The following is a 12,817-nucleotide window of genomic DNA, read 5'->3' on the forward strand; positions in this document are numbered from 1 at the left end:
TCCAAGAACAGACTTTGCTCTTTACCAGAAAACATAAAAGAAAACAAATGCTTACTGTGTCTTTAGTATGCTAAATACGAAACTCTTTGCACAATGGAATGTTAGCAGTAGCTGTAATCATGTTTTCCTTTCATCACCTAGTGAACATAATTTTAAGAGAGGACCGCTGTAATTATATTTCAGACAAAAAGAAGCAGAATTTCTGGATAATATTATATTTGGTCTGATTGTTTTGTTGATAGGGAAAAATAAAGAGAGAGACCACATGAATACTTATTTAATGAACAACTTATTTATTAAGCAGCGCAGACTGTACATAACGCATTTGACTTTGGATGCAATGCAGTAGGCTTATTTTCTTCAAGCACAGCTCTTAATATTTTACTACAGCTATTACGTTCCCTTCTTATCTGTCCAACTATTCAATTATTTGTACATATGTTTAGCACAACACTAAAGCGTTTAGCTTAACTACAGTCGCCAGTGCAGGTACAATCAATGTCAGCATCCACAGACTCCACAACATCCTCAGACGCAGATTTCTTATCAATGCTTCTCTGCCATTCCAGCAGGCTTACAGCAGTATCTGTCAGAAGAGCGAAGCCATTGTTAACTAACATCAAGCAAATTAACACATTTCAAGGAAATACTGTTTTGATGGCTGCCAACTCCCTCATCAAGTAAAGAATGAAATCCTGCCCCCACAACTGACATCTAACTGACTCATTGACTTGGAGCGGGATTTTCATCCGTGACATAATTACTATAATACTTCCCTAAAAACAAAATGAATAACATTTCACAAAGCACAAAGACAACAGGCAGGAGCCTGTAAAAGTCCTGGAGGTAGCCACCTTCAAAGTAAGACCACCACGTACCAATACACATCAGCAATCTTTTTTTATATTAGTGCTGCATATCACTGCGTATTTCAGCTGACTGTTTGTCGAAGTTCATTCTGAAGGATAAGCCCTTTGGAGAATTTTCAGAGGTTCATAAACTTCTAATTAAAATTTCCCATATATTGTGAAATCTGGCAGAGCATTGTCAGTTGCAGTATTAACCTTACCACACTGCTTTATCAACAGCAGCTTGAATAAGCCATATCCCTTAATGCTGAAATAATCTAAATGGAATAATGATATTCATCCTCCCAATAAATATTCTTAGCTAGTTGGAGGTTTATCATTGCATCTGGAAGAATATTAGGACATCCATTTAGATTAAGTTTGTATAATGAGAATGGGTAAAGCTTTCAGAATTTTTCCTCCATTTGTTTTATCCCTTAGTTGGACAATACATTTATAACATGCCATCTCTCATCACAGGGAAATCTGGAGACAGTTGTATGGGTTCAGGTTGTATCAGTCACTTATCTCCTGAAATGCTAACACTCTCCTTGGCTAAATTACTGTCCAACCTGAAGCACAGGTTTTGCATAATAAACTGGATAATAAATATGTCCCAGAAAGGTGCTGGAGATGCTTTTTAAAAATATATATAGTATTTTCAAGCTGTGAAATGAGAAATGCTATGAAATGTCTGGGTTCTGTTTTTTATAGACGTTAATTCTTGTTATGCCTCTTACTCTTGGGCACACTGTGGGTCTGATCACATTCATATCCATGTAGGAAATAGTTCCCTTCGCAAACTGGATCGTGGCTGAGTAACTGCAACCCCTTTGGGTAGGGCTTGTGGCATGTTTGAAATGTAAACCAATATGTGGACTTAAACTTGGAGTGATGTCTGCCTCAGTCAAGATCCTAAGACTGCAGATTTGAGGACAGCAGGGGAAATTCTGCATCCTTGTACTTCATTAATCCTTGCTCCACTGGTGACAGTAATGGGGTCCCTGTCTTTTAAAACAGCAGACTATCAGATCTGTGTTCTAGTATAAAGAGCTGAGAAAAGGTCTTTGTCCAGTATATGCAAATAAATGTTCTCAGCTTGAGAAAGATGGGGATTTTTTTTCTGCTGCTTCTCCAAGACATTGAACAGAAAGAAAAAGAATAGTTTTTAAGGGCTGGTCTTGTATTCCTATTGATCCTTAGCCTGAGGAAAAGCAATCATCTTGCTAAAAATCCACAAATGGCATCTTTTCCCTTCTTCCTCCTCCTCTTTCTTCTCTCCCTCTTCCCCCTCCTCCTCCTCCTTCTCCTCAGGATAAATAAATAAAAAAAGCCCTTGATTAGGAGTGCTGCTAGCAGACTTCCCAGTCTTTGGTTCAGTAAATGAACCAGAGAAACCTGCAGTTGCTGTAAAAGCAGCACTGGCTGCGACAACTAACATATCTTTTTTCCGATTTTCCTCTTTTCTCATACATTTTTGTGAGAGAAAGAGACAGCTTTATTATAGCCTAATATTTTGAGGCAGTGAGTGGCCTGGGGTGATGACATTTCAGAGATACAGACTTGGACACACAAAAGAAATCTGTGAAACATGGATATGACAAGATTTTGGAAGGTTTTTTTGTTGAGGGTGGGTTTTTCTTTTCATAAAAGGATGCATCTATTCACATCTCAGGGAGCTGTCAGAAAACTATTAGCACTCTCTCTGTGCTACTTGTTGAATAGGCTGTTGTAGATGGTTGACTATTATAGAAAGATACTCATTGCTTTTATGGGCTGATTCAGCACATTAATAACAGGAGCAAGGTGCAAAGTTCCACATAGATGTTGTTTAAAATCAGACATAAAATACTCTGCTCCTCTCCAGTATTACTCAACACAGAGATCATTGGCTTCACAATGCTAAAAATGGATTTGGCCAACAATGGTTAACACAGAGAACAGACCACTTCAGTAGATATTCCCTAATGGCAGGTTTCCCTCTAAGGTATATATGCACTGTGAAATTCATTAAAAGATTTAGGAAAGAATGCACCAGAAGTATCTGCAGGTTCCAGGCTGGATTCTCCTCTCATGCTTATATAACTTTAGCATGAACCTGTGTTAGATGATGCATCGCGTCCATGACAAATTGGTATAAGTGAAAGAAGAAAAAGGCCCAGTATTTTTAAAAATCTGGGGCACAAGTGTGTGTCCATAAAATACCTTCAAAAACAAAACCTTTTTTGGAACAATCTAGAGAACATTTCAGCAATGTGTTTTTTACTGATGTATTGCACAGTGGCATAGCATGGCAGCCTAATCACAGCAGTCATGTCACACTACTTGACTGACTTTCAATTGCCTTGCTTGCCCTGGTCTACACAAAATTGCAGGCTGTAATGTGTATAAAAGGACTCAGCGTTGCTTATCTCAACTTTATGGAGATCCTGAAAATGTGAAAAAAATTTTATCGATCACTGCTTCTCCTTTTACCACCTCAAATGTTTTTCTCAGATGATGCTACCTGCCATCATCTAAACTAGCTTTTAGCTGGCCAGTACTGTCAGTGTTATAGCAAATACTAATGGGATTAAAAACAGCATCTCAGAGAGGAGCCGGAGCAATACAGATCTGTGCATGGTTGTGCTGTGTTTTGTTCTTTCCAGTGCTCTGACAGAGCTCCTATAGTACATGACACAGAGAGAGAAAAATATCTTACCTTTTGGGAAACAGTGGAAGCCAACCTTAACTGAAGTTTTTTCGATTGGAGTACAGTCTTTCATACATTTCAGTACTGGGTCAACAGAGTAGCACGTAGATTCCTCTCCATCAATAGTAGGATTTCGATCCAGCTTCACATAACTGCGCTGCAGCTTGCACCCTAAGAGGAAAAGGAAAGGTAATTAAAATTGTAGAAATAAATCCCAATCGATCCTTGCAATAATAAAGGTCCATATTTTCTCTTCAGCTTTTATTAAAACACAGGTGCCTGACAAACCATTTTCAGTAGCGAGGTTATCGAGATAGGATGATAATAAGTCGGGGGATAGAGGAAAGAGTCTGAAAAGGCAGCTATTTTTAAAATCCAATTGCACAATATAACCCAAATGGAATCATGTATACCCAGTTTTTTAGAACTACATAATACACAGAAAATAACCTCTCATGTCTGAAAGCTATTAAGAATAGATACTGCAAGCACAATGGCTACTTCATTGCATTAGGAAAAATGTCAACTGTAGTGAATGGATGAAAAAAAAAGATAGCATTTATATAATAACATCAAGGATAATTTTTGTATTGGATGATTTTTATAATGCTGCAATTATCTCACTAGAAAGGTATAATGTAACTTAACAGGATCCCAGCTATGACTCCGTTTCCTGACACACAGATAAGTACAATTCTGCTGCCACTGAAGTCAAGGAGAAAACAACCATTAACTTCAATAAAGTTATCTCAGGTCCAAGGTAAATGGAGACCTACAGAACAAAACTGTATTGATGTTATGGGAGACCGTCATTATTTTTCAAGCTGCATGTGAGAGTGTGCTGGTTTTGGCTAGGGTAAAGTTAATTTTTTTCATAGCAGCTAGTATGGGGCTATGTTTTGGATTTGTGCTGGAAACAGTGTTGATAATACAGAGGTTTTCGTTATTGCTGAGCAGTGCTTACACAGAGTCAAGGCCTTTTCTGCTTCTCACACCTCCCTACCAGCGAGGAGGCTGGGGGTGCACAAGGAGTTGGGCGGGGACACAGCTGGGACAGCTGACCCCGACTGACCAAGGGGATATTCCACACCATATGACATCATGCTCATCATAGAAAGCTGGGGGAAGAAGGAAGGGGAGGACTTTCAGAGTTATGGTGTTTTGTCTTCCCAAGTAACCGTTATGCGTGATGGAGCCCTGCTTTCCTGGGGATGGCTGAACACCTGCCTGCCGATGGGAACTAGTGAATGAATTCCTTATTTTGCTTTGCTTGTGTGCATGGCTTTTGCTTTACTTATTAAACTGTTTTTATCTCAACTCATGAGTTTTCTCACTCTTACTCTTCCGATTCTCTCCTCCGTCCCGCTGGGGAGGAATGAGGGAGCAGCTGTGTGGTGCTTAGTTGCCGGCTGGGGTTAAATCACAACAGAGAGGAAGCTCTTTCACTTTAGGAGTATTTCTAAATATTTCCCTGAGATTGCACCCTCAGATGGTGCAGAACAAAAATGAAATTTTGTGCACTCTGAAAAATTTACATAAACTTGAGATCTGACACTGCATTCATAGCCTGCAACTTGTTTGATTAAATTAAGTCTGCAGACAACAGCTGAAACTGCTTTGATTCAGTGGTAAAAATCACACTTACTTCAATGGGAGCAAGATTAGGCCTGATTTTGCCTCTCCAAGAAAAAAACTGCTCAGTGTAAGAAATTATAGTAGAATCAATTATTTAACATTGAATTACACATGAGACAAAGACTTTTGCTGTGGTATATATTCTCTGTATTCACAGGCAGTGTTTTAAACAGTCAGTGGTTAATGAAGTTAAAATGGATACATATTGCTATTGTCTTTTCTAAGTAAAAGATATCTGCTGCTTTTAAAAAAATATTTTCTAGCTATTGGCAGAGGAAAAGTGAAATCGTATTCTCCCCAAGCATAAATTGTTTTCAGATCTACTCACCACCAGAGCAGGTTTCTTCTAGCAATACCCATGAATGAACAAAAGCAGAACAGCTATGTGCCAGTTTATGATTTGGCATTAGGAGGTCATTGTGCTGTTCTCTGTCATTATTTCCACAAACTCCACAGGTCTTTCCTCTCATCCATGAAGCAACAGTAACCTATAAAATAGCACATCTTCGTAGTGAATACTGAAGTGTTGGTCTGTTACATTGCCAAGGTAGTAAACAGAAAGAAAGTAGTAACGTTGAAAGTAAGCCCAATACCTTAAGGATCACACCATCAAAAGCCACATTCTTCAGTCCATGTGTTGGAGCTTCCATGATAATTGTTGTTCCATTTTTATAAATTTTAACATTGTCTGTAAAAATATAGTGAATCATAAGGTGATCTGCTTAATTTCAAATCAGTGGAGAAACTTAACAGCACAAAATACACCATAATGCATTTTCCTTCACAATGATAATTTTCCTGCTACAGTTGGATTTTTTTTTTTTTTTTGTGGAGAGAGAAAGCAAAAATAGAAGAAATTATCTCTTTATTTGTAGAAATATTCTACTGCTGTTCCCTATATTGGAACTGACTTTTGTATCCAGTCTGCTAAGTCTCGAAATGATAATGACATTGGTGGTGCTCTGGCTAAATATCTGAACCAAAGCATATAACTGTGACTATAACAAGCACTTTTTTTCTAAACAATCACCAACCTGGACATACCATATATATAAGAAAGAGCTTTATTTGCCTGTCAGTTATGCTGGGGGGAAAGTAGGAGTGTATATACTATAGGAAACAGGAATGTAAGTCAATACAAATCTTAAGAAAGTAAAGTCTCTAGTTTTTCTTTGAATTAATCCCACTTGTGTTTTCTTTACATTGAGATTTTTCTGTGGAATTTATAAAAGCATCCTGAAGATATTTAGTTTCCAGGTCAGTCCTGGAAAAGTGGGTATCACAGCTTACTTTTTTCATACTCAGAAACTCCACTGTGTGATAGAACTGGTTCTTCATTGCACGCCACAAGGAGAGATGAATTTGCGGTAGGACAGATTGTGATGTTCCTTCAGAAAAAGAAAAAAAAAAAAAAAAAGAAGAAACTAATGGTTATTTTAAAATGTGAAAAGTAGAGATATTTGTGACCAAAGCTAGCAGAGAATCAATTTAAATATCTGAATTTTGAATGAGTGAATGAGCTGTTTTCTTTCCAAAGTGAAAAATTCATTGGGACGCTGGGTTTTGAGATTCCACCTTTAAAGAAAAGGCAACGTGGAGACTTAATAAGCAGGTTATCAGATAATGCTGGCTGTGAAATTGAAGACAAGAGCAATGAAACCAGAGTCTCAGATGACGATTCCTTCTGGAGATTCCATCTTTCGCCAAATATCTGATTGCAAACCAGTTTCACCTAGGAGCTAGACATGTCCCATCCCCAGTCTAACTCCCTGAAACTTTATACCTAATTCCTGAGCCCTCAGGATAAACCAGACTTACGCTGAGGTTGTATTTATGTGAACCTCTCTTGAGAAAGACTGAGGATCAACCTTTCTTGTACTAATGATGAATTTTGGGTATTCAGTACAGTCTTGGGCCACTATCAGGTTGCAGCTTTTATTGAAAGAATATGTACAGCTCACATGATCGAATGTTTTGAAATCTCCCTCGCTGACTTCACATGTGGCTACAAAACAAAAGCAGAAAAGAAATGGCAGATGTGACAATGGCATGCGTGCTGCTGCAAAGTATTGAAGGCCACCTCTGTGAGACTGAGCTACCCAGCAAACAAGAAAGAAACTTCCACATCTCTTTGGCAGAAGCATTCAATCCTGCCAGAGTCTGTAAGGACAGAATAGCACCACAGGATAGCTACCAGATATAAACTATTTCAGTATTGATTTTGATTACATGCTAAACACAAAACCCAAGCTAACAGGGACTGAAATGTACCAAATTCCTGAGAAACTAAAAATAGTAACCATGATAAAAAGTGGTTGACATTTCCCACAGAAGTGCTAGGCACCAACCAGCTAAGACTCACACGACTCCTTTTTGAAGAAAATAAACAGGGCAGAAAAATACCTGATCCATCTTGTACCCATCATCTGATGCCTCTCAATGCAGAGATGGCACCTTCTTAGAAGGGGCAAAAGACAACTTCTAGGACTTGCAGACAGGAATGATTCCTGAACTCAATATTTACATTGGTTTGAAGTCTCTTCATTCACCTGCCAACAAACGTGCTTCTAAGTGAAGGAATGAACTGTTGAGAAAGCAGGGTTAGAGACGCTATGCTTCCCTTTAAGACCACTACAGGGAAAGGCAAGGCCCAGTCATAGCAGAGGACAGATCTACAAACATTGCTTATTCATGAGACAAGCATATAAGTAATATTTACATTGATCTTCTTGTGCTATTTGCGAAGCTATTTCAGGAAATATATTCCAGGCAGTGATATCTCGAGTCTCGTAAGTTGGAGATGGGCCTAAGGGCAGAGTGAATGGCATTCGGAGTGCCTGATAGTAAAGCGTTACCTGAAAAAGCAGAAATGAAAATACTTTAAGATAAATTGAACCATATTGCTCAAGATATGACTGCAAACAAAAAAAGACTCTTATCTTGAAAAAAAAAATCTTGAAGATGCATTTATACAATTGCAGTTGTGTTAGTCTCTCCAGGATGCACCCAAACCTTAAGCTTTTGTGGGGAATCATTGTCTTCTCTTCTAGTCACACTTCTTGACTTTTTGAGAAGTTGTTAAGGACATCGGAAAGTAGTCGACATAGATGAAGTTTAAGGGATAATTAAGTGACTTGTTAAAAAAGAAGGTAACAAGTTAAGTAACTGAATAAGTCGATGAATGTGCCTGGAAAAGTGAACAGCATCCATTACAGGCTAAAAACTGGCATGATGAGCATAGTGGTAAGATCCCTAACTGTAGCTACAAATTACATTTACCAAGAGAATCAAATTAATGCCTAGTGTGTCTACTTCTTCATTATTATATATTAAAGATCCTGCAATACTGAAGCACCATAGAAGGTTAAAGACACACTAATTTCTCTGTGTATGAATGGCTAGCTGTTATTAATTTGCCAGAGATCCATAGGGGAAATTTTTCCAAGTGGTGCATAGGGATTTGGTGGACAAGGACCAATCAATCAGTGGGATTCTGCAGATCCAGCCTGTGCAAGCTGCTCTGAGAGTGTAACTAACTGCTCCAGTTTAGTTAAGGCAGAGTTGTATTTGTGGCTGTCATAACTTGCTCGGAGCTGGCTCATCAAACATAGAATCATAGAATCGTTAAGATTGGAAAAGACCCTTAAGATCATCAAGTCCAACTGTTAACCTATCACTGCCAAGCATGGTTACTGCAGATGCGGGACTTGAGTGCCAACACAGATAGATGCCGTACGTGGTTGCAGTGGAGTGCAAGGTGTTCTCAAGGCCTCCATTATCTGCTCTGAGACCCCTATATCCCACAGAACTAATCACACTGGGTAAAACGAATAAAGGTGTGAGTGCAGAGCAGTCATACTCGAGACAATTTGGGCCTAACTGCTGTTCTCAGCATGTAAATAAGGTATTTGACTACAGAGTCTGATTTTCAACTTATTGCTACATTGCACCAAAGCAGCACAAAATCAAGAGTACTTTTGTATGTATTTCAAGACCCATGTAATGTAGTCAGGTATATAGCAGCTTCTCTAAATGGGAATGTTTTGCTTTTTCTTCTTTACATTAAGTATCAAAATGTTATTAGTAGAAAATCCATTCAAAGTAAAGAAAAAGAAAATAAAAATTGACACGTACCCCAGGAACTTTAATTACTGTATCAATTGTTCGTGGAGATGTTGCAGCTGCCCTTACTATAAATTCATGAGATGGATTTCTCTGATGTGCTTCTGAGAAGCCCAACACAAGTGCTGCACCAGGAACATATTGCATGAATCTAGAGATAAACAAGATGTGACAAACTCAGGTACATAAGCAAAGGGAGATATGGGAGGATGAGAACTACTGGCAGTTCTGAAAAATGAGGGAAACAATGGAAAACCTGAAAAGTCAAAGTAATAATACTTTGGGTCAAATTAAATGGTTGATTTCATCCAGAAGAAACACATTGTTTTTATTTTGATCATTTTAACTGGGTATTTTTTGAGCCTGAATAGAAGAACATTTCAAAACAAGAAGGCATTTAAAACTGAAATATCAAATCATTTCATATGGAAAATGAAATTAAGCATGTCAAATTTTTAAATATTTGGGGCATATTTTTTAATATGAAACATGTGGAGAAAGTAGAACACATTCACAAAATACTTTTTTTTGAAAGAATGAACACATTCACAAATACTTGTGTTTTCCATCCACCCTACCCCCCCCCCCCCCCAACATGTTTGGGTTGAAAAATTTCATCCAATTCTTTCAGTGTTTTTATGTAGCCAACTAGCATAAGAAAGGCAAAAGAACAACTTAGAAAAGAGCGAATTACATACGCCTTGCTTGTCTTTTTTATCCAGGATGGAAGGTTTCCCCATTGCACCTTCAGCTGCACGGCTGGCTTCCTTGCCAGTTGGCCCGTGGTAGCCATGGCTGCTATCCTGTAGTCCCGGCACTCCTTGCCCCATCTTAGTCTGGCCTTTACAAACAGGGAAACAGTCACCCAAATTTTAGAAAAGAATCACAGAACCACCCTTGACCATTTTAAAATGCAAGTTTTTCTTCTTTCCCAAAACTTCACATTGATCCTTAATGTTTCCAAGTCTTTCTTTTGCTCTAAATAGGTTCACAGAGAAATTTTGACTACATTCAGAAAAATCTGAGGCATAGGAGCAAAAAAGTTTGCTAGGCTGTGGAGAACTGCATGTACGTGTTGCTGTCTCAAAGCAGCCCCTGAAACATCAGGTTTGTCATAATTTCCTGAAATTTCCTTAGACTTAGTAACTTCATAATCAATATGTATTTTTTTCTAGAAGACGACTTCACTATAATTTCTATTAGCCTTTCCCAATATCTCTTGATTTGAACCCCACCCCACTTTTTTCAATACTGAAATATCATGCTGAATTTGTTAATTGTAGCTGCTAAAAGCAGAGGTTTGTAAAGTGTTATGCAAAGACCTCTTGCATTAAAAGGCACATGGGAAGTGCAGCACAGGGAGACATGAAAAAAGAAAAGACCTGTTCCTTCATTTATGATGCTCTCTCAGGCATCAACCCATTACCCAACTTTACTTTTTCCATCTTTTCATATAAATCCTAAGAAATACACCACTTCAAATGCATTTGAGTTATGCGTCTTCTGAAATGAATTATGTAGAGAAAAACAGCCAGATTCCCAGGCAAGCAAACTCATAGTAGAGCAAATAATAAATAGATAGTAATGAAGCAGTCAATTTTTCAAACATTTTTATACTTCTACTGGTCGTATTTTGATGTATCTTGAAAGTCAATATCTTTTTTTGCCAGATTTTGAAGTGGCTGATATTTTTTATTTTTAATTCAAAAGAATGGTGAATGATAGAAAAATTTTCTGAAATTTCACAAACTTTATGAAACATTTCAAAATATGTATGCTTTTCCTGTTTGGCTCTCCTAACCAGCAGGTGCTCTGTGCCTATTTAAAAAACCGCGGGCTTTTTAGATGTCTCTTTGGGCGAAGCTGCCTGTGTGCTTACCTGTGCTTTCAGAGGCAGTATTACAGCATCGGCACATGCTTTCCAATTGGTTTCAGCCAGCTGAACCACAACTAGTTGCACATCAACTTTGGCAGCATCAGAACGAACATATGTTGTAGCTTGATAACCTTGATTTCTGTTGTCACTCCTTACTGCCTGTGCCACAATCGTAATGCCAGGTGGAATTACGTCTCCCAGGAAGTTACGCTGAAAAACAACCCCCAACCATCTGTGCTTAAGTATTTCTGTGTATTCATGGGAGAGCCTACAGTCCAGTTTATGTGCACTGATAGCAGGAAGCAGCCCTCGTTCTTCATTAGTTTAGTTTGCGGTATGTATTTCTATATCCCCAATATTTAAGAATAAATTTGGTTGGAATCTCGATTATTCATTGCCACCAGGAGTTTTCAAAGTCATGATTGTTTTGTGCGGATCCAAGACTCTTCCAAACTATCTTTATGCACTTAGTAATATTTTGTGCATTATTTTAATATTTCAAATAGCTGCGTACAATACATACTAGATATCTTCATAGCAGTATACATATTCACAACATATTTTACTATACTACAGTTCCTTCAAGCCAATTATTTTGAAATCCTTAGTAGCAGAGTTCCCATAGACATTGCTGGCATTAGCAGAGTCATTTATTCTATTATTATGTAGATACCTTTACTTAGTACAATTATAGAATACTAAGTGCGCAATAAAGATAAAGATGATCTGTGCTTAATAGGACCTTACATTTACCAATCAGTAATGACTATGGAGAGTCTGATTTTAGTTATACTCTGCATGCACTCATGACCTCAGGTCTACATCTAAAAATAATTAGGCGGACTTAAGTTAAAAAACCTCTTTAAATAAAACCTGTTTATTTCCTCCCCATTTTTACCTTAGTGCAATTTATTTTGCATTTTGGGCTTTCAGAGGGAAAAGGAAATTCTTTCCCCTTTGACTTACAACTCCATTCCCTTCGATTTTTATAATTTCCAAATCCAGGCTTTCACATACTGTGAACACCTTTAGAAATGAAGGAAAATATACCCAAGAAACCAGCAAACAAAACCCTAAAGGCAAGGGAATTTGGAAAAAAAGTTTTTGTGGGCAGAAAATATCTCAACGGACTTTGACTTTCCATTTACAAACTTGACTTGCAGTGTACTTCCTGAGCCTAATCCCCTCAGGTGGTTAGAGTGCCATCACCTCTACAGTTCCTGCTCAGCAGCCAGCAAAGCCTGATAGGTACCACACAGATAGCGGTACCTCGCATGTCAGGCTGGAACCATGGCTGTGGTGAATGCTGACCTCTCTGCTCATGTGGCTCCTCCTTGAGCTGTGGCCAGCGTTTTCTCTGTGGCGGTGGTTGCTGCTGCTGCTGCTGGTGGTGCCACTCAGGTGACTGCTCCTGCTGCCACTGCTGCTGCTGTTGCTGTGGCTGCTTCCCGACTCAGAGGAAGATGATGATGAGCTGCTTGATATCTTCCGATATGGATGCTATGAAACAAAAATAGGTTAAAAAGCTATGACATGGCCACTAGTTTTACAGTGTAGACATCAAAATCAGAGCTATCAGCCTCCCTCTAGAGGTAGCAGACAGACTTAGACGTATCTAGAGTGTTATTTTTGTTATCATAATGC

General features: G+C 38.4%; 1 protein-coding gene across 1 annotated transcript in view; it reads right to left on the reverse strand.

The window, feature by feature from the left end:
- Positions 1-313: 313 nt before the first annotated feature.
- LOC104015457 (vitellogenin-1) overlaps positions 314-12,817 on the reverse strand; it is a 44,441-nt gene continuing 31,937 nt past the window's right edge. Inside the window, exons 25-35 of the mRNA XM_087732305.1 lie at positions 12,485-12,673; positions 11,177-11,383; positions 9,996-10,138; positions 9,310-9,448; positions 7,895-8,030; positions 6,994-7,180; positions 6,466-6,563; positions 5,769-5,863; positions 5,504-5,663; positions 3,550-3,711; positions 314-586 (exon numbers count right to left, since the gene is read on the reverse strand). Coding sequence (XP_087588431.1) covers positions 468-586; positions 3,550-3,711; positions 5,504-5,663; positions 5,769-5,863; positions 6,466-6,563; positions 6,994-7,180; positions 7,895-8,030; positions 9,310-9,448; positions 9,996-10,138; positions 11,177-11,383; positions 12,485-12,673 — 1,635 coding nt within the window. The 3' untranslated portion in view covers positions 314-467. The remainder of the gene's footprint in view (positions 587-3,549; positions 3,712-5,503; positions 5,664-5,768; positions 5,864-6,465; positions 6,564-6,993; positions 7,181-7,894; positions 8,031-9,309; positions 9,449-9,995; positions 10,139-11,176; positions 11,384-12,484; positions 12,674-12,817) is intronic.

This window comes from Nipponia nippon, unplaced genomic scaffold (genome assembly GCF_047370975.1).
Source record: "Nipponia nippon isolate SJK-2023a ecotype South Korea unplaced genomic scaffold, ASM4737097v1 scaffold_5, whole genome shotgun sequence".
Classification (NCBI taxonomy): Eukaryota; Metazoa; Chordata; class Aves; order Pelecaniformes; family Threskiornithidae; genus Nipponia; species Nipponia nippon.